Below are 24,521 nucleotides of genomic sequence, written 5' to 3' on the forward strand. Positions count from 1 at the left end.
GGAAGCCCAGAGCACAGTAACACAACAGCAGAATGCTGTGGGTTTAGTCCGACCAGAAGAGTTCAGGAGGACTACGGCAATCACCACCTAGAAGCAGCACCTGTGTTATATACTTCCTCAGCGCTCACCAGGAAAACCCATTCCCCAAGATTTTTTTCATAAAAGCTGCTATGAAGCCAACAGCTCTCATTCTATATATGTGTAATTTTGACTTAAAAAAAAATCAGAACCTGAAACATATCTCTATTAAATGTTATCTTAATAGTCTCAGCCCATCAAACCAGTTTTCCAAGGCTACTGTGAAATCACATTTTTCAACTATGATTTTGACACCAGATACTTCCAGTAAGAAACCGAGCTTAGAGAATAACATGACAACCAATTGCCCAAAACCCAGCTTAAGAACACATCACAAACAAAACAAAGTTATAGTATATACTTCCTTAATTTCATTCCCTTCCTTCCAAGCTTCATAAAAGTAATGGCTACGAGCCTGAATTTGTCACTCCTATGCTTAAAGACTGTTTTGAATTTGAGTCCATCACCAATTATATTTGTTGTATGAAAACCTAATAAGCACACAGTCTAGTCTGTCTTCATTTTAAGTAATTCAAATGCTGAATAAAGCAGCACTGTCCTCATCTATCAGACTCGTAATCCCATCAAAACAATGAGGTGACTCAGGCATGACTAATTCTTTGGGAATCCTTACTAGCTCTCAGCAAATAAAGTATGAAGTACTTGCAAGTCATACATCAGATGATCCAGTCTGAAACAACCAATATCAACACAAGTGTTTGGTCACTGATAAAAATATGCCCTACTCTCTCTTCTGAAATCTTTGCAAGCTTGGAGGATAACATTCTCATTCCACACATCCCCCAAATTATTGACTTGGTTCTAGGCTAACCTGCACCCAAGGCTATAAGATATCTAGGTCCATGGATTTGCCTTTACCCAGAAGAGACAGTATTCTTTTTCTGTTACCTCACCTACATCTGGCTTCAGGGCATTCCTTCCAGTTTATTGGCAGAGACAAAATTAAAGCAGGAGTTAAAAAAAAAAAACCTGCCCTCTTTCTATCACCATTATACTATCAACCCCTTCCTCTCTCTAGAATTTTTCTTAACAAGCAAACTAAGGTGCTTTTATCTGCTATTTTATAGTCAGGGTTGTCCCCGTTATACAGACTGACAGCCTGAAGCACTGAGGGGCCCCCTATTCATCCCATGTTAATCTGGGAGGTTTTCCCCCCCATGTTTTGGTTTGTGTACAATTCTTCAACCTCCCTCTCCTCTTGTCAATCCAGGCTCCTCTCATTTCGCTCTAAAGCCTACAGCAGGGCAGCTGCAAGGTGGGCCTCCAGATCTCTTGACTGGACAGCAGTCATGGAGGAGGAGTCCAGAGTCCAGGAAGGTCTCAGGTCACAGGCTTACGAGGCCAAAGAAGACCACGGCAGGTTTGATCCCTGGGTCAGGAAGACGCCCTGGAGGAGGGCGTGGCACCGCACCCCAGTGCTCCTGCCTGGAGAAGCCCATGCGCAGAGGAGCCTGGGGGGCTACAGTCCCTGGCGTCACGGAGTCAGACACAACTCAGAATGAAGAGCTCGAGCATACAGCGCAATGTCCTTAAGCTGACAGAAAAGGAAACCGAGGATCAGAGGGGTGAAGTCAAAATAAAAGCAACTGTCAGAGCTCACATTAGAACACAAGATTCCTCAAAGGTAAGGGAAAACACAAAAACCGGCTGAGCCTCCTTTCTACATAAGCAGTAACCAGTGGGATATAAAATATGGCTCCAATATTGTAGGACTAGGAGTCCCTAAAGTACTTCATAGATACACAGATCTGCTAAGACACAAAATGTCTCATTTCACAGTTTCATTTTGGGGTTAATAATTCAGTCTCTGAGGCAAAACTGGGGCTAGGCAGAAAAAGGTACCAAAAAGGAAAAACAAACCCACAAAATCCACAGCTGCTTCTCCATGGAAAGAGATTACAATTTATTTGGAGGGAATAAGCATTGAGCATATAGATTGAGCATATAGACTACAATAAAATATAGTAATGATGAATAACAAGAGGTTTAAATTAATGCTAGAACTGTTCAGGGGGAGAGAGGATTAGGAGCTGGGGTAGAGAGAAAGGGAGGTGGGTATGTCTTCTTTCCCAGCAGTGTCTCAGCAGCACTTCTCTCTCTATAAAGCAAAACCTGCCTTCTACTTATCTACAAGGATTCTGGGAAGACATAACAGATAGAAATGAATAGCCTTGGAGGAAAGTTCCTAGTATAATCACAAATGAAGGTGGAAGCCAACTATGGTCTACTGCAAAAACCCCAACTCTATACAAATAAGATCTTTCAACTTCATAACGTGGGTAAGGAATAAAGTAATAATCCTTGCATTATGCAACTTTCAAGGAAAAGAAAACAAGAGTCACTGTTATTTCCCAATATCACTGGCTTAACAGGCCTACATCTTAGTTTTTGTACTCCCGACCCCTCCTTTCTAAGACTGGTACAGTCAAAAGTTTCCATGAAATATTTTTAAAATACATAAAATGCATTTTTCCATTTTTGTTTTGGTTGTTGACTAGATGTTTCAATTTCGCAACTAAAAAAATTTCCACTGCATAGGTTGCTATGGGTGATTTCCACTGCCACGTGTTTAATTAAGACTGTATGGTTGTTTGCACCTCAAAATTTTTCAGAAAAAGAAAAGCAGATTTCACTGAAAATTTACCTTAAGTGAAAAATGATTGAAACAAATTGGGGAAAAATATACTGAAAGTCATTTGCCATGAAAATAAGTCAAAAAGGGGGAGGGTGAGAGATCATTTTGAAAGCATCCGGGAGTGAATAGAAGGCAATGGAGGTGTTTTTCCCACTGGGGATTAGTGCAATGAGTCTGATGCTGAGATCTCAGTTCTCTGCAACGGAAGGCACTTTCTGCCTCACAAACACAGGTGCCACACTTGTCCAGGGAGGGTACAGAGCCTTGTTCAAGAGTCACAGCTAGTGAATAGTGCAGTGCTTAATAAGAACCAAGTCTCTTGAGTCCAGGGCCTTGGTTCTGTTCAGGACCCCATGCTCTATCATGTAGGTTTGGGGCATATTTGGTTTCCTACTGCTCATTGATTCAAACTTGAAACTTGCTTGTGAAATTCCAAGGTGTATATCTGAGATATTGTGGTCTCTAGAAAGCCCCAGACAAGTGGGCTCTAGCGAACTGTATTCAGGGAGCTAGTTGGGGTCCCTTTTAAAGCATGAGTCACTCTGCTTTGTGGATTCTGAACTGAAGAGTGAATGGCCTTAAGCTGAAGGCATCAACTTTGCATGGAAAAGATCTGGATCTAGCACACCACTGGGGACATAAAACACACTGGATTCTTTTTAAAAAAAAAAAACCTTGTAAACAAAACACTGGAATTAACATGATCATTTCTGATCCAAGATGATGCAGCAAATCGTAGCTGCACACACGCATAACTGTGGAAGATCCAAACCAGAAATTTCTAAGATTTAAGTTAACAGAGACAAAAGCTTAGATTCCTAAATGTGGAATGAGGGACAAAGATACAAGTAATACAAACACCTCATAAAGAGGAAGGAAATGGCAGGCAAGTATATGTAAATCAAAGGGAAATAAAAAGTTGTCATTTGAGCTTTTAATCTTTGCATTGTACAACTGATTCACTTTAGCACAGTGAGAGCAACCTTTGTGCTACTCCCACTAGCTGAAAAATTTCTCTTCAGCTAAACTCAGAGTATCTGAGAGCCTGATAAGATCTCTTCCAAGAACATGAATTAATATTAGCAATGCAACAAAAATAAAACACTGCCCATCCATTTGTGTGCATACAGCCACCTCTTTGGCTTATCCTAAGTCAATGCAGCCCAATCTTCACCATGATTAGAACCACAAATACCACCTGGATTGGCAGGTTTTCTGATCAATCTTTCACTTTCTTCATGAATAATTTTCTCAGAAGTAATTTATCAATAAATCAAATGTGTGCAGTTTTACCAAATTCACTAGTTTTAAAAAATGTGTTTATAGTTCATCTCCCCAGTGGGATGTGAACATTTTAGAGTAGTACAAGGTTGTCCTGGCAGTAGGCTGATGAAACTGCAAACTGGGTTTTCTAACTTTAAAATTAGGATCTTTTCAAGAAAGAACAGCCAGCCTTCTTTTATCCTGGGCCATAGATGGCCCCATTACCCCAAGCAATGATCCCAGAGATGAGTCTGAGAGAAAGGTTGCCCCAAAGCAAGCCACCGCCACCCCTGCAAGAGTGAGGTCAGAAACATCACACTGCTGGCGGGGCACAACTGCTACACTGTGACTTCAGCCTGCACTCAGATTCACTGACTGGACGTAGGCTCTGAACGGCTCCTAGCTGCATAAACTTCAGGGCCCTCAGGCCTACTCAGTGTAGCTACAACTCTTTACTATATACAAAAGGGAGCTGGATGTTTTGCTGTAATTGAAAGAGAACACCCTTCACGCTTGACAAAAAGCCCTGCAGTCTGGGTTTCATCTATAGCTGCCTTGCTCTCTGAACCTCCATTTCCTCAACAGGTAAAGAGGGGTATAACACTTCCTCTCGGTGTCTCTATAAGAAAAATGCCCAGTTCGGTGCCTGGCCAACAGTGGAGGCTCAGCAAAGGTTGGTCTGCTCCCTACTGACTTCACTGCTCAGGATACTTTCTTGCTGTTCTCTGCATTCCTGGATCAAAAGCTACTTCTAATAAACCTCCCAAACAGTCTAACCAAGTTCCAAGTATGACCCTACTACTGAACAGTTTATTAAAATCATCTCTCTCTGTGTGGTTCTGATCATGTTTAAGTTCTCAAATTTAATCTTGCTTCTCAAAGTGTGATCTGCAGGCCAGCAGCATCAGTATTACCTGGACGTCTGTGGGAAATGCAGAAACTCAGGTCCCATCCCAGGCCTACTTAATCACAATTTATGAGACCCTACCTCAAGTGATATGTTTACATTTCAAAGTGCTCTGAATATAGGTGTAGTAGTATAAGCATTCTGTTTATACATAAACTAATAAATAACAGGAAGGATACTTTCAAAACAGTCACTTCTGGTTTCTAGGATGTAACACATGTCAGACTGACTGATGATAAGCTTCCACAAACTAAATGTTTTCAACACAGGATGATGAAGTTCTAAAGTCTGTCTTTGTTTCTAATGTACACTGTCATTCTATAGATGGGCCTCCCCCCACCGTCAACTTTCTGAAATATTTTTTAGCTCTTTCCAGTTATATGTGAAAGTACAATTTTTAAATGCTCCTGAAAGTAAAATTTATGACCCAAATTCCTCAAATGAATCACCAAATGCTGGATACGGGAGGCTGGTAACTCTGTGTATCAGGAAACAAAAACCAATCTGAGTGAGTCATCTCTGTGATCACAGATAACACGGCCACAGCCAGGGCTCGGTGCAAACAAATAGCTACAGCAATCACACAGCAGAATCTCGTGTTTAATGGTTTCTCACATTAAAGTGCACCAGTCAGCTCTGTGAAACCAGGAAGTGGGACCCAGGACACCACATCAGTAACAAGCACACTCTCTTGAGTTGGTTATATTTTATCCTTCTGCTCTGAATCTTTCAATTTTTGGCAGATATATAAAAATGAAGGTGCTGTTTTGTCAAGAGGGAAGCAGAAAGGTAAAAAGGTAACTGAGATGACAGGACTTCAGAAATATCTCATAAGAAAATTTCAGTACTTTTCAGAGGCCTATTTATTGAGGCCTTTGATCCAAAATGAAAAAGGTGATCAGAAGCTGGAAAATGTCATTACACTGAGTGTAAACTATAGTTGTTTCCATCTCACTGCATATTAATTTTGACTGGGTTTTTTAAATTTATATTATCTATGTATCAAGAAACACTTACCTTTATGTTTTTACATTTTATCAATGGAAATATAAGTTTATTTAGCAGTAAAAGAGTACATATGGTAAAAAAAAAAAGGAAAGTAGCAGCTGGCAAGTGTCTCAAAACAAATGAAACAGAGGAGTTGGTAATAGGCTATAGAAACAGAAATGCCTATTATCATTTGATTCCATGCATATTCTTTATGCATGCTTTTTCTCAGACACTCCAAGCTTCAAAGAGGAGATGAAAGGGAAGTAAACGCATGCTACACAGCATTGCCATTTAGATGCTACCCCTCGCAACTACCCTCCAACTCCAGAGTGAACAGCCAGGTGTCCCCTTAAGCCCAAGAACAGGGGTGTATGCCAGAACCAAGCCTACCCCATGCTGACCAGGCTCCACACAGGGATAAGGCTATATTTATCAAAAGGGGGTATCTCCTATCAACACCACACGCCCATTAGCAGGTAGGACTCCCAGGGAACACGTCTTAAACAGTAGATAGGAGCTCCTAAACCTGTAATCTGAAAAAACTGGAGGCCAGTTGGAGGCAATGGCAGTAATTCCAGGCCCCTGCCTTCACGAGCACCCTCCCAAAGTTAAAAAGAAAAAAAACTATTAATTTCTGAAATAGAAACAGGATTAAATAGCCCCATATAGCCCCATGCCACTCCCATTATTTGCATGCAGCATACACTACCTCATAATGAAGGGAATAAAAGGTGCCATGCTGAGAGCAGAACAGGTGCCATCCATGGGGGAAGGGTAGAGCCTCCCCAACACCAAAAGTAAGAGAAACATGCTGGGATGACGGTTTAGTTCTCCTGTATCACTGGAAAAAAAAAAAAAAGTATTGTACATAAAAGGTTTAAAACTTGAGACGAAAAAAAAAAATTTGAGGCGAGGCACTGTCTTCAAACATTTTTCTCATTAAATAATTACATATTGAGTTGGCCAAAAAGTACGTTTGGGTTTTTCATATCATCTTATGGAAAACTTGAAGGAACTTTTTGGCCAACCCAATATATAAAGTGAGACTCTGTGATCAGGGATAATAGTCCTTATTTGCATTTCTTTCCTCCACTCACTTCGTATCTTCTTACTGTGCAAATACGGAAGAACTACTGGCAAAGCCGCAGACTGGGCTTTTGCACATGATTCTCTTCTCAAAGCGTATTATTTGATAATTAGAGTTTGCTGTTTTGATTTGAGCTGTTTAGACAGTAGAGAGATGCCTGTTCCAGAGTATGAAATGTGAAACTTTCAACATCCAAATGTACTTAAGAAAGCGTGAACAGTCGCTTACCAGGGCCAGAAAAGCCTGTCTGCACAAATTACTAAAGTGTGAGGAAATGTATCATAAACAGAAGTAAAAATTCATTGATGTGATTTTATTTTCTCACTACAGACAATTGATATAAATTCATGCCAAGTGCAAAAACTGCTCAAAGAATAAAATGGCCCATGTTCTAAGATGTCCATACTAAAAATTTCACTACTAGCCACAGATGGTGATGTAAAGGACAACAGTGAACTTTTTTTTTTTATTTGCCCTGATTAGAGTGGAAGCCCTCTTATTAGCTTTATTTTGTGTTTCCAGGACCGCTGGCCATCTTCACTCAAGTGGAAGAGTATCATTTCTGATCATACATGACCAGATGAGTCAGTTGCAATAGGCCAGTGATTAAAAAAAAAAATGACAGGTGTGTGTTAAAGCAAACTCAAAGTGTAAACACTCAGGCTCCTAAATATAAGGGGAAGAAAATGATTCTTACAAGAAATCACAACATGCTTCCAGAAGTCTAATTCCAGTAAAACATCGAAAACTTTAAAAATGGATTTGTAAAAATGTGAAATAAAATCTAAAAACCTGATTTTACATAACTTTTCAGGTACAAACCTTCAACAGAGTATCAGGAAATATGATGTAATAAAGAAGCAGGTTTTTTAAAAAAAAATCCATCTATATTACAAGGAAGGAGCTGATTAAAAACTGTTGCCCGGAGGGAAAAATCTCAAAGTAATTCACATCCTTGATTCCACTTTGGCCCACCCTATTCTCTTCTTACCTGTCCACAGAATTGGCCACGGCTTCCAACTGTTTGAGAAGAAAGGGATAGAGTTCAGGGAAACGAGAGAAAAATTCGCTCCCTGTCATTCTGTGGAGGTAGAAAAGGAGATAAATTATTATCATTCATTTCCTCTGAGTTGATAAAGCCTTTTTATTTATTCATTTTTTAAAAGAACATCAACTAAGATCATTTGTTTGAATATTTAATGAAATAAAGTTAAGAACAAAACTTAACATCTGAAGAATTTAAAACTTTTGGACTTTGGAAATGCTCTTAACACAAGGAATTTTACCTCAAAATTTAAGATTATGTATACTTACAGTTCTTTAATATTAAATTCTGACAGGGAAGAAATGTGCAATTTGTGAAAATGCCAAATTTCCACAATTGATTTGGACCATGAATATAATCAGCACCTGGTTGACTGAGACTGATTGAGCTTCAGTAATAAACACAAATGTAAAACAAGGTTTCTGCAAGTTGGCATCAATTACATTTTGGATGAGACAACTCCTTGTTGTGGGGGGCTATCCCGTGCAGTGTAGAAGGTTTAGCAGCCTCCATAGCTTCTACCCATGAGTTGCCAGTAGCACAACACCCCTCCCCACACCAATTGACAACCAACGATATCTTTGGACATTGCCAAATGTACCCTGAGAGGAAAATAAAAGATCCCAGTTGACACCCACTGGTCAGGAGCAAGATAATCAGAAGACATGGCATGTAAGGTTCTGGAGTGCCAGTTTGTGAGGATTACCTTCTCCCTCTTTACAAACACTGCTCCCTGCACTGACAAGATTCTGGAAATAGTTCCTCCAACTGTACAATCGACAAAAAAGCCCAAGCTAAGTATGGCACTTGGTTAAATATTGTGTCTCCAAAACTATGAAGGAACTACTCTGAAGGGGTGACACACATACTCCCAAACCTGCCCCTTTTATCAACTCTAGATGCATTCTCCTAATAATAAAGACCCAAAATACCATTTTTCAAAAACTGAAGCATAATTTACACAGTGAAATGCTCAAATCTTAAGTATACCATTTGGTCAATTTCATAAATGCATACACTCATGTAATCCACCTCTATGAAGCCTGGGGAGATTTCCATCATTCTAGAAAGTTTTCTTGCACTCCTTTTCCAGTCAACTCTGAATCCCCAAAGCAACCATTTGATTTCTATCACCCAAATTTGGTTTTGTCTATGCTAGAATTTCATATAAATGTAATAATGCATTACATAACTTCTTGGGTCTGCCTTTTTTCCACTCAGCATAAAACTTACGATATTCATTTATGTTATTCAATGTATCAGTAGATTCTTTTTGTTGCTTTGTATTCTACTGCATGAATATACAAGTCTGTTTATCCATTCTTCTCTTGACAGATAAGGACTGTTTACATTTGTTGGCTTTCATGAATAAAGCTGCTATGAATATTCTTGCACAAGGTTTTTTGTGGACATATATTTTTCTTAGATAAATATCTGAGAATAAAACTGAAGTTTAATATTTTAGAAAACTAATGGTTTTCCAAAATAATTATAACATTTTATGCTCTCAACAGCAATAAGCAAGCATTCTAGTGGCTCCATATCCTTTCCAACATTTCCTGTTGTCTTTTGTTCCATTTTCGCCATTCTCATGGGTATGAAGTGGGGCTTCCCTATGATTCTGGAGAAGAGTGATTACTTTTATTTATTGCATACTTTAAAAAAAAATTTTATCACAGTATAATTACTTTACAGTCTTCTGTTAGGTTCTGCTGTACAATAAAGTGAATCAGTTATAAGTATACATAGATTACCCTCTTTTTTAGATTTCCTTCCAATTTAGGTCACCACACAGCACTGAGTAAACTTCCCTATGCCATACAGTAGGTTCTTATTAGTTATCTATTTTATACATAGTAGTGTATACATGTCAATCCCATTCTCCCAACTCATCCCACCCCCTTTCTTCCCCGCTTGGTATCTTAAGTTTTTTTCCTATATCTGTTGCAAACTTTGTAAACCTTACCACAACTTTATAAATTTCTTTTTATAACTATTTCATATTCAGTAAAATAAACATCTTTTTAAGTCCTTACTCATTTCAAATTATAGATTTATTGAACATTTATTGGACATTTTATGTAAAGAAAGCTCATTTCCTTCTTTGTACTTACATATTTTTATGGAAAAAAATTAATAAATGTTAAAAGAAACAGACTGCCCAGTGCCTCTCCTCATAGAAAACTATGCAAAAGTATCTTGGCTTTCTCTTTTAAAAAATTCAGTGAATTCAAGTACACACTTTTCGTTTGACTTTTTTCCATCAACAAATATGCATATTACATATACTGTTGTGCACCGTGATTTTTTTCCATCAAAACTTTATCTACAAAATCATTCAGTATCAGGCACCCTGATCTATTTCTTTCCATTTAATGACTGCAGAGTAAAGCATATTATGGTTATGTGTGACTTAATCCCTAATGGTTAGGGCTTTTGGTTGTTACCAGTGTCTTGCTGTTACAAAGGATGACATATATAAAATTTTTATTTAAAAATGCAAACCTGGGTTTTGCAAGGTCAATGTTTTATTGAGGGGGAAGACAAACCAATTCCCCTACAGGCTATGTCACATTCTTTACCATCTCCAAGCAAAATGGTTAAGAATATCAGTTTCCATTTTTACTGGAGTCATTTAAAGGTAAAACTCTCGGAGTTCAGTCCTGGGATACCTGAGTACTACCTGCCCATACAGAACATCTCCATCTACACAACAAAGCCTGGAGGACATATCTTCTCAAGGAATCAGTCACTAATCTCCAGCAGCCTGATATCTCTTGGGGAAGTAACAAAGATAAACACTCTCACTTGAACAGACCATATGCTTGTTATCAACATCATCTAGAAACTGCCTTGATAAATAACTGGCCCTGCTGACCACAATACTGCCAGAGACAAGAGCTGAGGAGCTACTATTCTAAAATTAAAGTCTTTTTTTTTTTTTTTGCCATGCCACACAGCTTGTAGGATCTTAGTTCCCCAACAGAGACTGAATCCAGTCCTCAGCAAATAGAGCACCAAGTCCTAACCACTGGACCACCAGGGAATTCCCTAAAGTCATTGTTTTAATGGAATGAAAGCAAATTACCTCATTCAGTTACTTTAACAAACATTTACCAACCAGTCTATCTTGGAGGCTATATGAAGAAGGTACATTACTCAAAGTTAGCTATTTGGTGAATCTTTTAACTAATTGTTTTGTTAATAGCCTGGTGTGTTTCGACTAAATCTCTAAAAACAATATTCTGTTAAAATTACTGTGTCCCTGCTTGGTGGTGAAAGAGACAGAAGCATCAATTGTGCATCTGTCAATGTTTAAGAAGAACCAAAATTATGTTTAAAGGAGAATTCTGACCTTGTATTCAGGTATGCTGAGACACAGGAGGTGCCTTACTATTCTAGGATTTACTTTCCAGGTAGCATAAACTCAACTCTGCATCAGCCAAGGGCTACTAATGAGTTGGCTAAATGTTTATAAAGTGTAGCCTGAAGGATATGCAATATTAACACTTCTTGTGTATTATAAAACAGAGTCTCAAGTAAGACATAAATGGATATCAAAAGTAACTCAAGGGCTTATTCAAACTTCACTCACCTCTGATTCTCAACTATACCAAAAGGTCTACAGCATCTTGAATCCAGAACTTTGGCTGCTAATATATATTAATTCCAGCCTTCAGCTAACAAATGACTACATTTTATGATTATACTGAATGGAGAACCACTGTCTATAACAGTGCTTCTAAGTGGAGGTAGTTCATAGGTTTTGGGCTGCCTGTATAGGTCTGTAATCTAAACTCATTTTAAAAGACCAAGGTCATGGAACCATTTTAATCCATGTTTGAATCTCCCTCCTCTGAATCCTAGAACATCTAAGTTTTTACCTTTCACTTGCTGTTTAATCAAAACTGTGTGATCATGTTTTTCTCAAGAACATAGCAAATACATGTTTTTACACACCTGTTCACTTCATGTTGAGCACTATGCTAGGTCCTCAGGGAGATACTAACAATATGAGATAGCCACTGCTCTTGGAGCTAAAATCTGATTAGGAAGGCGGGCATATTTATATAAGAACATAAGGCAAACCAGTGTAAGGGTCAAATAAATGATGTTTACAGTAAGAGTACAGAGTTGGAAAAGATATCACTGGGAACTAGAAAGGCAGGGAAAGTTTTGTGGAAAACATGGAAACTAAGGTAAGTCTTGAAAACTTGGTAAGAACGGATTGAAAAGGAGAAAAGACCGCATGGGGAGGATGGAGAGGTACAGGAATCAAGTGGACGGACAAGCTGGCTGGAGGAAGAGAGAGCTTCATGACAGGAGAAAGCAGGACACACAGGATGACATACGGTTTTTTAGAAACTTGAATGCCAAACTAGACAGACTCACCTGCGTCTTACTAGGCACTGAAAGTTTCTGAGAGAGACGTGACAAGAGCAGACAGACTAGACTAGAGAGAGCAGAAACACTGTGGCCCCACGGACATTCACTACATGCACGCCTTTTCACTTCAACTAGAGCATTAATATCTATAGGCATCAAGGCTTCCCTGCATCTCTCTTGATTCATGGTATAATACTCCATACATGTTGGTTGACTGGCAAATATTATGGCAATGAATGAATTAAATAATGGTAGCCAGAGAAGAAAAAAAATTCTAATATAGTTGACTTCAAACCTATGCTTTATGCCTTTATTCTCTCAGTGACTGGTATCTATCGGACACTTAACTACTCACTCAGCTTCCCAAGCCCAAAACTCCCAATGCACCAATCAATAGGCAAGTCTTGCCACTTTTACCACCAGAGTATATGTTGAGTCTATTTCCCACCATCCCCCCTATTTAGACCACAAGTCTGATGCCACTGTTTCTTGTCTACAAGCTTTATTAGCCTCTCACCTGACCTCTTTGCCTCAGATCTTCCCTCTCTGTAACTCTGTTGTGATAAGAACTGTCTTTAAAATACAAAGCTACATTATGAGATTAATAGTTCCCTAGTGCTTTTTGGATAGTCTAAACTCTTCAGCCTGACTTACAAAGTTGTGCTAATTCTGACTCACTTGTCCAGCTCTTTCTGCCTCTCTACCTTCAAAACCAGCCACACAGAATTTCTTTCGGTTCTATCAACATTTCATGTTCTTTCTAGTCTCCAGATGTTGGCAAATAGACTTTCTGCTAGGAACACTTCTGCCCTCGCCCACCCCATACTAACCCCAAACAATCTTTCAAATTGGGGCTTAGGCCAACTTCTCCCAGGACACATCCCTGATGTTTCAAACGTGGGTTAGGTGCCTGACACTGGTCTTACACTATAACTTACAATCTCCCCATCATAGCATTTATGACACTCCATACGTGGAACTTCCTATTTATGTGCTTATTTCTCACACCAATTACACATTCTCCACGGGCAGAGACTAACCGTATGTATCTTATTTCTCCGTAATATCTCAGGTACTAAGTATGACGCTCAGTTCATAGCTGGTGAACAGCTGCTGGGTGAACGAAGCTAGAGAAAAGAGTCCTTGACAAACTCAAGGAGAAAAAGAATTATGACTTAAGATGATAACAAATAAATAATTTCCTAAAGTGCATCATTAGCTATATCCAAGGGCATTCAGAATCACCATCTCAATTAATAAGCTAAGTATCTTGGCAGGGCTCAAAATGTTCTTAAACACAAATACATATTTACAAACGGTTTCATTCCAGTTCCCCCAAATAAGGTAATATGTTACCTCCCCAGATACAGCAAGCCCGGGAAAAGGTCAGTTTTCATTCCAATCCCAAAGAGAGGCAATGACAAAGAATGCTCAAACTACCACACAATTGCACTCATCTCACACACTAGTAAAGTAATGCTCAAAATTCTCCAAGCCAGGCTTCAGCAATACATGAACTGTGAACTTCCAGATGTTCAAGCTGGTTTTAGAAAAGGCAGAGGAACCAGAGATTAAATTGCCAACATCTGCTGCACCATCAAAAAAGCAAGAGCATTCCAGAAAAACATCTATTTCTGCTTTATTGACTACACCAAAGCCTTTGACTGTGTGGATCACAATCAACTGTGGAACATTCTGAAAGAGATGGGAATACCAGACCACCTGACCTGCCTCTTGAGAAATCTGCATGCAGGTCAGGAAGCACCAGTTAGAACTAGACATGGAACAACAGACCTGGTTCCAAACAGGAAAAGGAGTACATCAAGGCTGTATATTGTCACCCTGCTTATTTAACTTATATGCAGAGTACATTATGAGAAACGCTGGGCTGGAGGAAGCACAAGCTGGAATCAAACCTGCTGGGAGAAATATCAATAACCTCAGATATGCAGATGACACCACCCTTATGACTGAAAGTGAAGAAGAACTAAAGAGCCTCTTGATGAAAGTGAAAGAGGAGAGTGAAAAAGGTGGCTTAAAGCTTAACATTCAGAAAACTAAAATCATGTCATCCAGTCCCATCACTTCATGGCAAATAGATGGGGAGACAGTGGAAACAGTGGCTGACTTTATTTTTGGGGGCTCCAAAATCACTGCAGATGGTGATTGCAGCCATGAAATTAAAAGATGCTTACTCCTTGGAAGGAAAGTTATGACCAACCTAGACAGCATATTAAAAAGCAGAGACATTACTTTGCCAACAAAGGTCCGTCTTGTCAAGGCTATGGTTTTTCCAGTAGTCATGTATGGATGTGAGAGCTGGACTATAAAGAAAGCTGAGTGCCGAAGAATTGATGCTTTTGAATTGTGGTGTTGGAGAAGACTCTTGAGAGTCCCTTGGACTGCAAGGAGATCAAACCCATCCATACTAAAGGAAATCAGCCCTGAATATTCATTGGAAGAACTGATGTTGAAGCTGAAACTCCAAATACTTTGGCCACCTGACGCGAGGAGCTGAGTCATTTGAAAAGACCCTGATGCTGGGAAAGACTGAAGGCAGAAGAAGGGGCCGACAGAGGATGAGATGGTTGGATGGCATCACCGACTTAATGGGCATGAGTTTGAGTAAACTCCGGGAGTTGGTGATGGACAGGGGGGCATGGCGTGCTGCAGTCCATGGGGTTGCGAAGAGTCGGACACGACTGAGCGACTAAACTGAAGTGGGGGTAAAATTCTCCAGTGACAGGCATTTCAAACCTGTTTACCTATGTGGTCAAAAACTAGCCCAGCAACTTTACTGAAACAAGAGAAATGATAAGAAGGAAAAACTGAACCTCTGTAAGTTCAATGTCGTAGGAAGACAAAGGAGAACAGCAAAACTCTGAATGGGATAAAACAGACAGACCAGGATAGAGGGTGAGAATAATCAGCCTTAGCCTTGGGTCTGTCAGACTATACAAAAAGTGAGTTGTTCCCCATCCCACCAGGTAAGAATGATGCCAGCATAACGGATGAAAGGCTCCTGGGGAAACACAGAAGCTGCTTGAATAAGTCAACATGCCCTGCACCAAGAGTAAGGTGCCCAGAGCACAGAGTGGCTATCATCTCCACCAAGGAGATCCTTAGCCGCCATGTTCCGGGACAGACTCCCCCTGAGTCCAGCTGGGGCTGAGAACAGAAGAGGCTAGCAAGAGAGGTTTACTGAGTGAAAGAAAATGCCCGCCTGCCACTGTTTTGTTTTTATTTTAAAAGCTATTTTAAATCTATTCTAGCACTTCTTATTTATTGAAGAAAATTTAGATAAATAAAGAACATTGCAAAGAAAAATCTAAAAATCACCACAATCATACTACCCAAAGTTAGCGGCCAGTCTGTCTTGATGTCTGTTCATACCTGTCTCCTCCTTATATACTGCTCTATAATCTGCTTTTTTACACTTAATGTATGAAGAACACTCGTCCACATAGATCTGAACCCATTTTGAGGTAGTAGCCTCTGTGGGGTACACTCTGTGCTTCTCCTATGTTTGAACACAGGCTGGGGCACTAATCCAGATATCAACCCAGGACAACTAAGCCCTGTGTGGAGAAAGCCTCACTCCAGCACTGCCCTTTTGTCTGCACATCCCACACCTAATCTTGGTAACGCCAAGAGAGTCTAGTGTTGGACAGCATCTGACCTTTGGTCATTTCGGTAGTCTGTGAACTCTCCCTGCCATCTAACAGCCTAGAGAAACCTTCACATGCAGCAAGCTTCTATTTCTCTTAGAGATCTGTGTCCTAATTAGTTGAAATGCCAGAAGCACACATGCTTCTGAGTTTCACACAGGGTGAAAACTATCATGCAAAGAAAAGAAGTATTTGGGGAAACATGTTGAAAGTAAAAATAAGGTTATCTCCACTTTCCCAGTTCCTACATATATACTCCCTATCGCTTTCAGTCCTCCCAGGAAGAAGGATCAACAGAGTAATGTACAAAGGTATAAAAAGAGAAAGTTAGCAAGAGCAAGCAAAAACCTGCAGCAGCAAGGAGGTGCAGAGTAAATAGCAGCAAAGGTAGAGTGTGTACCTGGTCTTAAAAAGCCTGGACTTATTCACAGGCCATGGAGAAAACACCATAAAACTGGTCATTAGATGAAAACAAATGATGACGGCAAAAGCCTGGGGGGTTTTCAGCTGGTATTTCAAATAGAAACCCAATAAACTATCAAAACCTAGCTACTCCCTAGTTTCTGGCCTATAAAACCACCCCAGAGGAGAGAAGTCAGCTAAGGGCCTATGTCTCCATGCCACAGTGACTGCTGATAAAAACAGCAAACTCATCTTAAGAAAAGCAGTACCCCAAAATGCAAACAAATCTACAAAGAAGACAAAGCACACGCACACACATTTCAAAGGAAGATCAAATGCAAACTCAGAAAACAGAAACAACCAATAAAAAGAAATCTGGATTTGGAATCCCACCAAGAAAACCATCTCTGACTCCGTTCCCAGAACCCTCTACCTCTGACTGGCGCTGACACCAGAATTTCTCCCTAGAGTTGTAATAACTAAATGAGAATAAGGGATTGGAGAAAAGGGACGTCAGGGGTCCCAGGGTCAGAATCTCACACTCGACAGGCACTTGTAATCACTGTGATGTGTCCACCAGGAAGTCCTGTTATTAAATTTCAGGCAAACTGTGTAGGAAGTTAAAGGTCTCCTGCCAGTCTCATCTACCTTCCTAATCTCTGTAGAGAGCCACGGAGTTCTTGGCCATGTCAAAAGCTTTCCTAACCCTTCCCTGCAGAAACTGCTTTCCAGGTGGAGAAGCTTCCAAATCACAAAATTAGCCATCTCACTATGCAATACCCAGGGAGGGAAGTGAATGGTCTTGGTTCTGGAAATGCCCTGCCCTACTCCTTGAGAAATCACTGGTCATAAGAGAGCTGGGAAATATGTTTTCTGTCCTTGCCCAGCCAGTTGGTCAGTAAGCAGGCATCTCTTGAATTCCTCATGTGTGCAAGGTCCCATTCTGGTAGCTTATACTGGGTTTTTAAAACTGTTTTATTTATTTACTTCATTGGCTGCACTGGGTGTCAATTGCAGTACGTGGGATATTTAGTTGCACCATGCGAACTCTTAACTGTGGCACGTGGGATCTAGCTCCCCAACCAGGGATCAAACCTGGGCCCCCTTCATTAGGAGCATATAATCTTAGCCACTAGACCACCGGGGGACTTCCCTTTACTGGATTTTCTTTCTTTTTTTTTAACATCAGAAATTTTTGTCTTAGGAAATGTTTCTTACTGAATCCCATCATGTAAAAATCTCAGTATATCTGGGTTAATTCAATAATCATTGTGTAAACAGTCTGTGGTAGACTGTTTCCAAAGATGGCCGACAACAGTTCCTACTGCCTCCCTCCATGTGCAGGACCCCTTCCCTTCAGGAGGCGGGGTCTATCTCCTCCCCTGGCCTTTAGTCTAGTAGCCCTGTGACTTCTCCAATCAACAGGAAGTGGTGGAAGTGACGCAGTGCCAGCTGTGTCTTAGGCTTCACAAGGCCTGGCAGCTTCTGTATTCACTGTCCTGAGGACGTGGCTACTCTGCGAGAGAGTCCTCATTAGCCTGCCCAGGCATCCTTGCCTCAGATGAGGCCCCAGCTGAATGCCACCATGTGAGTGAACCCATATGATACCACACAGTAAAGAAGAACCACCCAGTTGAACCCAGACAACCCACAGAATTGTGAGAGATTAAAAAAAAAAAAAAAAAAACTGTCATTATTTTAAGCTACTAAATTTGGGGATGTTTGTTTTGTAGCAAACACTGTGTTAAGTGAAACACAGTTATAACATTTGAGACATTGAGTTATACTCTGTGAAAAAGGTAAAATACTAAATAAAAAGGACACTGATAACAAGGAACTCACAATTTAACTTCTCTATTTATCCTCTCACAGTTCTGGAGGCTAGGAATCTGAAATCATTATCGATGGTGCAAAAATCAAAGAGTCAGAGGTACACCTCCAGAGGCCCTAGGGGAGAATACAATCCTCACCTCTTCTGTTTCCGCATGGTTGCTGGCATTTCCACCCTCCTCTCCAATCTCCTCTGCAGTCACACTGCTTTCTCCTCTTTTGTCTCTCAAATCTCCCCTGCCTTCCACTTACCAGGGATGGCATTAGGGCCCAACCAAATAATCCAAGATAGTCACCTCATTGAAAGATCCTACAAAGACCCCCTTTGCTTACAAGGTAACATTTACAGGTCCTGGGGATTAAGAACTGATGTCTCTGGGGTGGGGGCAGGGAGTGAGAAAATCGGTATTTGCCTCGTACAACGAAGAAAACCTAGGAATTAAGACACTAAGGGCAAGAGTGAACGTAACTGGTTTATTCCAAGGCAGTTATTTTCCAAATCTTTAAAGCAGCAGACCACTTTTTTCCAACTATAATCCTAATATTTAAAACACTAGAAAAACAACAACAAACCAGAACTGTTCTAGTGGAAGCAGGGCTGGGGTGAGAGATCATCAGTTTGGCCTCCCTTTTATCCTTAGCAAGCACAGGCTCTGATACACCTATGTGAGCCCAAGAGGCACAGTTTAGAGGGGCTTTGGAAGACAGCAGAACTCAAGATAGCGGTCCACACTCCTTACCTCTTTACTTCCTTTTATTCCAGACTTTGCAAATCTCTCTATTTAAGAAAGCATACTCCATCTGCCACTAACTGTAAGTCCCTATGATAATATTTCATCTTTTCTGTAACATTAATAGTTACTGCTGTTTTATTAAAACATGTTCCAAGTCTGTCTCCTCTCATAGAAAGTTAGACCCTTGAGACTAAAAATTGTCTTATTTCTTCTCTAACCTCAACACCTAGAATGGTGCTAGCACATAGGACACTCAGGGCTCCCTTCTTACTGTTTTCTCAGAATTCCCTCCACAAATCTTGCTCCAGGAAAGGACAGGCTGTCTTCTTTTCAACCGTAAGTGTCCATTCCCTTAGAGTCTGACTTTAAAAATAAGACTAGGATTAAAAAGCTCTTATTTGGTAATTGTAAAGAATATCATGTATGGATATAAGAGTTGGACTATAAAGAAAGCTGAGTGCAGAAGAATTGGTGCTTTGGAACTGTGGTGTTGAAGACTCTTGAGGGTCCCTTGAACTGCAAGGAGATCAAAGCAGTCCATCCTAAAGGAGATCAGTCCTGGGTGTTCATTGGAAGGACTGATGCTGAAGCTGAAACTTCAATACTTTGGCCACCTGATGTGAAGAGCTAACTCATTTGAAAAGACCCTGATGCTGGGAACGATTGAGGGCAGGAAGAGAAGGGGATGACAGAGGATGAGATGGTTGGATGGCATCATCGACTCAATGGATATGGGTTTGGGTGGACTCCAGGAGTTGGTGATGGACAGGGAGGCCTGGTGTGCCGCGGTTCATGGGTCACAAAGAGTCAGACGTGACTGAGGGACTGAACTGAACTGAAAGAATATCATATAGGCATTAAAACTATAGTCAAGCAAATGCACTAAACATGCAAACAGTTCAGCGTTGAATTGGTCTCATCCTCATCCAAAATTCTAGCAACAAATCACCTAGAAACTTCTCTTTCAGTCATTAACAATTAATAGACTAATTTAACAATAGGTCCAATATTTCAGAATAAAAGTTTCTTGGTTTCTATCCCTGTAATGCTTTCATTCAACTAATTTTTTTCAAGATCCTACTCTAAACCTTATGGACATATTCACCAAGACTAATATGAATTTGCCAAATTCATATTACTAAAGCGTGAGGAAGGTGCCAACAGAGTTCCAGACTTCAAGGAACATATCAGAACAGGAAGGACCCTCAAAGAAGGTCTACTACTCTAATCACTTAATTTTCCAGTTGAAGAAACCAATGCTCAGAAGAACTGAGTTTCCCAAATCCAAAATACAAGTTGGGGGAAAATTCAGGACTAGAACCCAATTCTCTTGTTTCCCAATCCAGCCACTAAACTTTTCTAGGGTTTCCATTACACAGGTAATCCACTCATCCTGTACCAGGCATCTGCTTAATGAGGAGAGGACACTGTGGCCCAGAGAGGCCAGTTTTCAAAGGAGTTCATGTCCTTGTGATGGGATCAGATAGCCATCTCTCCCGTGCTGTCAATCAACCCAAAGCTTCTACTTCCGTACACTGAGCCAAGTCCACCCACCACCTTTAAATGGAGTAGATGTGGCAGGCAAACTGCCAACTAAACTAACCCTTAAAAGCTATCCATCCGTCCTTAAAAAGCATTTTCAGAGGTCAATGGACCACAGATAATGTCCATTTGATCTAATAAGTCTCATCTCCCCTGTATTCAAATTAAGAGAATCTTCCCAGTATACCACAATACCCTTAACCACTCTTACCACCACAACCAATCCCCTAAAAAAAACTAAAAACAAAAATATAAAGGAAAAAATCCGTTAAATCTCATGCAAATCAAACCAGAAAAGAGTGTGTTTACTTGTTCTTATTCAGACTCAAGGCCTTCTCCCTAGTGAATCCATGTTTTTTGTAAGTTTATACTCAGGCCAAGGCTTATTTACAAGGGACAAAAACAAAACAAAAGCAAAAAACCAAGGAGTCACCAGGCAAATGTCACACTCCCAATTAATGCAGAACATTGTCTATAACTAGGTATGATGTGATGTCCAGCGTATGTTTTCCCAAATTCATAGATAGAGGAAATAAGACTCAGAAATCAAAGAATGATTTCTTCTGCTGTGAAAGTATTTAAGAGTCTCCACGTCCATCTTAGATTGCAGGATTTAGTCTTCTCTCTGAACAACTGCCTGGAAGTACTCAAAAAGATGGGATAATTTTCAACAGATTGGCTGGATCTCCAGACAAAGAGGGAAAGCCAGCATTTGGCAGAGTTGTAAAAAGAACATTTTGGACATCTTAGCCATTTATTTTTTGGAGAGCCAGAAAACTAATCTGGAATAAGTATAACTCATTATTATTATTATTATTATTTAAAATCCTAACCTTTGGCTCCTGGGTTTGGAAGCAGGAAGCATGTTGGTTTCTGTAGAAATGCAAATGAAATTTATTAAATTAGACATTCCAGGATCAGGGTTCTGTGTTTGGTGTTCTCATGAATGCTGTGGTTTTTGTGTGTGTGTGTGTGTGTGTGTTTTAAAATACTCTCAAGGAAGTAGGGTACCACCTCTTCGCAGACCCTGGAAAGCCATATGCTTGGCCCTGAGAGCAGCCTGTACATTGAGATCACACAGAGGCAGACTTGCAGTACGGCTGGGAGCCATTCCCTGCCATGCGTGCTTCCCCTTAACAGCCAGGCCCAAAACCCTGCAAAAGGCTGAGGCTGTGTTTGCTACTTCAACTGTATCTCCTACAGCACCTAGTAGAAGAGACAGACATAACATGTGCTGCCTTCATTTAAAAAAACTAAGGAATAAATCATGTCTCTTTTCTTTCCGCTCTTTTTAGTTATATTCTATTAATTACAATTAATACATGCTCATTTAAAAAAAACCCAAACAATATACAAATGTGTAAGTAGTAAAAGAAATTTCATACTGCCCCATTCAAGACCTTTTCCATACATGTATAAAAACATTAAAATTATACATATAATAAACATAGCTGTTTTGGAGGAGTGGTCAACAGGAGGGTTTGTGTGGAGTATTGTTCAGCAACTCTCACTTTTTAAAAAAAATTTTGGAGCTCTACAAATCATTTATATTCTATAAGTAGAAAGAGAAAAATCAAGTTTTTCTTGTCTTTATTTTATTTAAGTTTTTTTTTGATGTGGACTATTTTTAAGATCTTTATTGAATTTGTTACAATGTTGCTTCTCTCTTAAGTTTTGGTTTTTTGGCCCTGAGGTATGTGGGATCTTAGCTTCCTGACCAAGGATCAAACCTGCACCTCCTGTACTGGAAGGTGAAGTCTTAACTACAGGACACGCAGGGAAGTCCCTTGTGACTAATATTTTAAAAACGTTTTGAATAAAAATATAATCTATTACTTTATCTCCATATTTGATCAATAATCTAGCTGAATATAAAATAAAAGGTAATCATACTCCATCAGAATGTTAAAGGTACCTCTCTTCTATCTTCTAAGTCTGCTCTCATGTTGATCCTTAAGTCCCCATATGTGAACTGTTTTTGTTTTTCTTAACTCTACAAAATTTCAGAAATTTCATAATGATGTATTGTGTCTTGGTATGAATTGTTTTTCAGTCACTGTACCAGAACTTGTGTCCTCAAGTTCCAGGAAAATTTCCTGTGCTGTTTTTTTGACAATGTCCTGACCTTACTTTGCTCTGCTCCAACTGCCTTTCCCCCGACCCCCACCTTTTCTGGTTGTACCATACACATGTGGGATCTAGTGCCCTGACCAGGAATAGAACCTCTGCCCCTGCAGTGGAAGTACAGACTCTTACCCACTGGACTGCCAGGGAAGTCCTTCTGCTCTCCCTTAGAAGTCTTGTAAGCAGACTATTGAATTGCCTGAAATAATCTTTTAATTTTTTTTTTAAATCCCTCTCCACCTTCCATCTCTTTTGATCTCTTGAGTTTTGCCTCTGAAAGGGTTCTTTTATTGTCTTCCATCTTATTTTCTTTTTTTAAAATTTAAATTATTTAATTGGAGGCTAATTACTTTATAATATTGTAGTGGTTTTGCCATACATTGACATGAATCAGCCATGGGTGTACATGTGTTCCCCATCCTGAACCCCCTCCCACCTCCCTCCCCATTCCATTCCTCAGGGTCATCCCAGGGCACCAGCCCTGAGCACCCAGTTTCATGCATTGAACTTGGGCTGGCAATCCATTTCACATATGATAATATACATGTTTCAATGCTATTCTCTCAAATCATCCCACCCTTGCCTTCTCCCAGAGTCCAAAAGACTGTTCTTTACATCTATGTCTCTTTTGCTGTCTTGCATATAGGGTCATCATTACCATCTTTCTAAATTCCATATATATGTGTTAGTATACTGTATTGGTGTTTTTCTTTCTGACTTATTCACTCTGTATAATAGGCTCCAGTTTCATCCATCTCATTAGAACTGATTCAAATGCATTCTTTTTAATGACTAAGTAATATTCCATGTCCTGATTATTGTAGACAGTCCTGTGATGAACACTGGGGCACACGTGTCTCTTTCAATTCTGGTTTCCTCGGTGTGTATGCCCATAAGTGGGATTGCTGGGTCGTATGGCAGTTCTATTTCCAGTTTTTTAAGGAATCTCCACACTGTTCTCCATAGTGGCTGTACTAGTTTGCATTCCCACCAACAGTGTAAGAGGGTTCCCTTTTCTCCGCACCCTCTCCAGCATTTATTGTTTGTAGACTTTTTGAGGGCTATCATATTTTCTAATTCCCTACAGCTCTTTCTTACTCTGATTGCTCTTTTAGAAATACAATCCTGTTTTTATTTCATGTAATCAATTGTATCTCATTTCTCTGAGAATGTTAATCTACCTTTTTTCATTTTAAGTTTTCTTCTGGCCACTATGTTATATCTGCTTCTATTCAATTCCTTTTTTAAAAAAATATTATTCTTCTAATACCGATTATAAATTTTAGGTGGCAGCTGGTTTCTTGGAGTGATTATAGTTCCTCTCTTCCTGCTGCACAAATACACACATTCCAATGCAAAGAATAAATCTATCAGCTAAAAACATGAAGTTCCATAATGTGTCAAACAGGGTTTCTAAAATGGGCCAAGAAAAAATGGCACAATGAAGACCACCCTGAATAAGTAACATAGCAGAGAGGCATTTTATTCAAAGGATAGCTTCTGGTTTTCTTTTCTCCGTAGAAGCTTTTCATCATGTGAGTCTAAAGAACACCAATTCTAAATGCCAAATGTTCTACCATAAAAGATTTTTCCCTTCTTTCCAGTTTGGCTATGACTCTAAAGAAACAGAGACACAATAGTTACTAAGGAGGCAGGAAATCCTTTCAGTTAACCAACTTTTACATACTGTTCCTTATGGTCAAAATGCTGACCACACTGTGGTAACTCTTTTTGACTTTATGACCTTATTACTAAGACTGTCAATTATACTTGCTGTTATTTGAGCAGAGGAATTGCCTGAATTCCAAA

At 39.8% G+C, this 24,521-nt stretch overlaps 1 protein-coding gene across 6 annotated transcripts in view; it reads right to left on the bottom strand.

Moving 5' to 3' along the window:
* Positions 1-24,521, bottom strand: part of THADA (THADA armadillo repeat containing) — a 330,140-nt gene that overhangs the window by 176,767 nt on the left and 128,852 nt on the right. For all 6 annotated transcript variants that reach the window (XM_020878085.2, XM_070477517.1, XM_020878083.2 and 3 more), the window contains 2 exons: positions 7,973-8,062; positions 6,604-6,735 (listed from right to left, as the gene is read on the bottom strand). In XM_020878085.2, the coding sequence (XP_020733744.2) occupies positions 6,604-6,735; positions 7,973-8,062 (222 nt within the window). The remainder of the gene's footprint in view (positions 1-6,603; positions 6,736-7,972; positions 8,063-24,521) is intronic.

Source organism: Odocoileus virginianus, chromosome 2 (genome assembly GCF_023699985.2).
Source record: "Odocoileus virginianus isolate 20LAN1187 ecotype Illinois chromosome 2, Ovbor_1.2, whole genome shotgun sequence".
In the NCBI taxonomy this organism is placed as follows: Eukaryota; Metazoa; Chordata; class Mammalia; order Artiodactyla; family Cervidae; genus Odocoileus; species Odocoileus virginianus.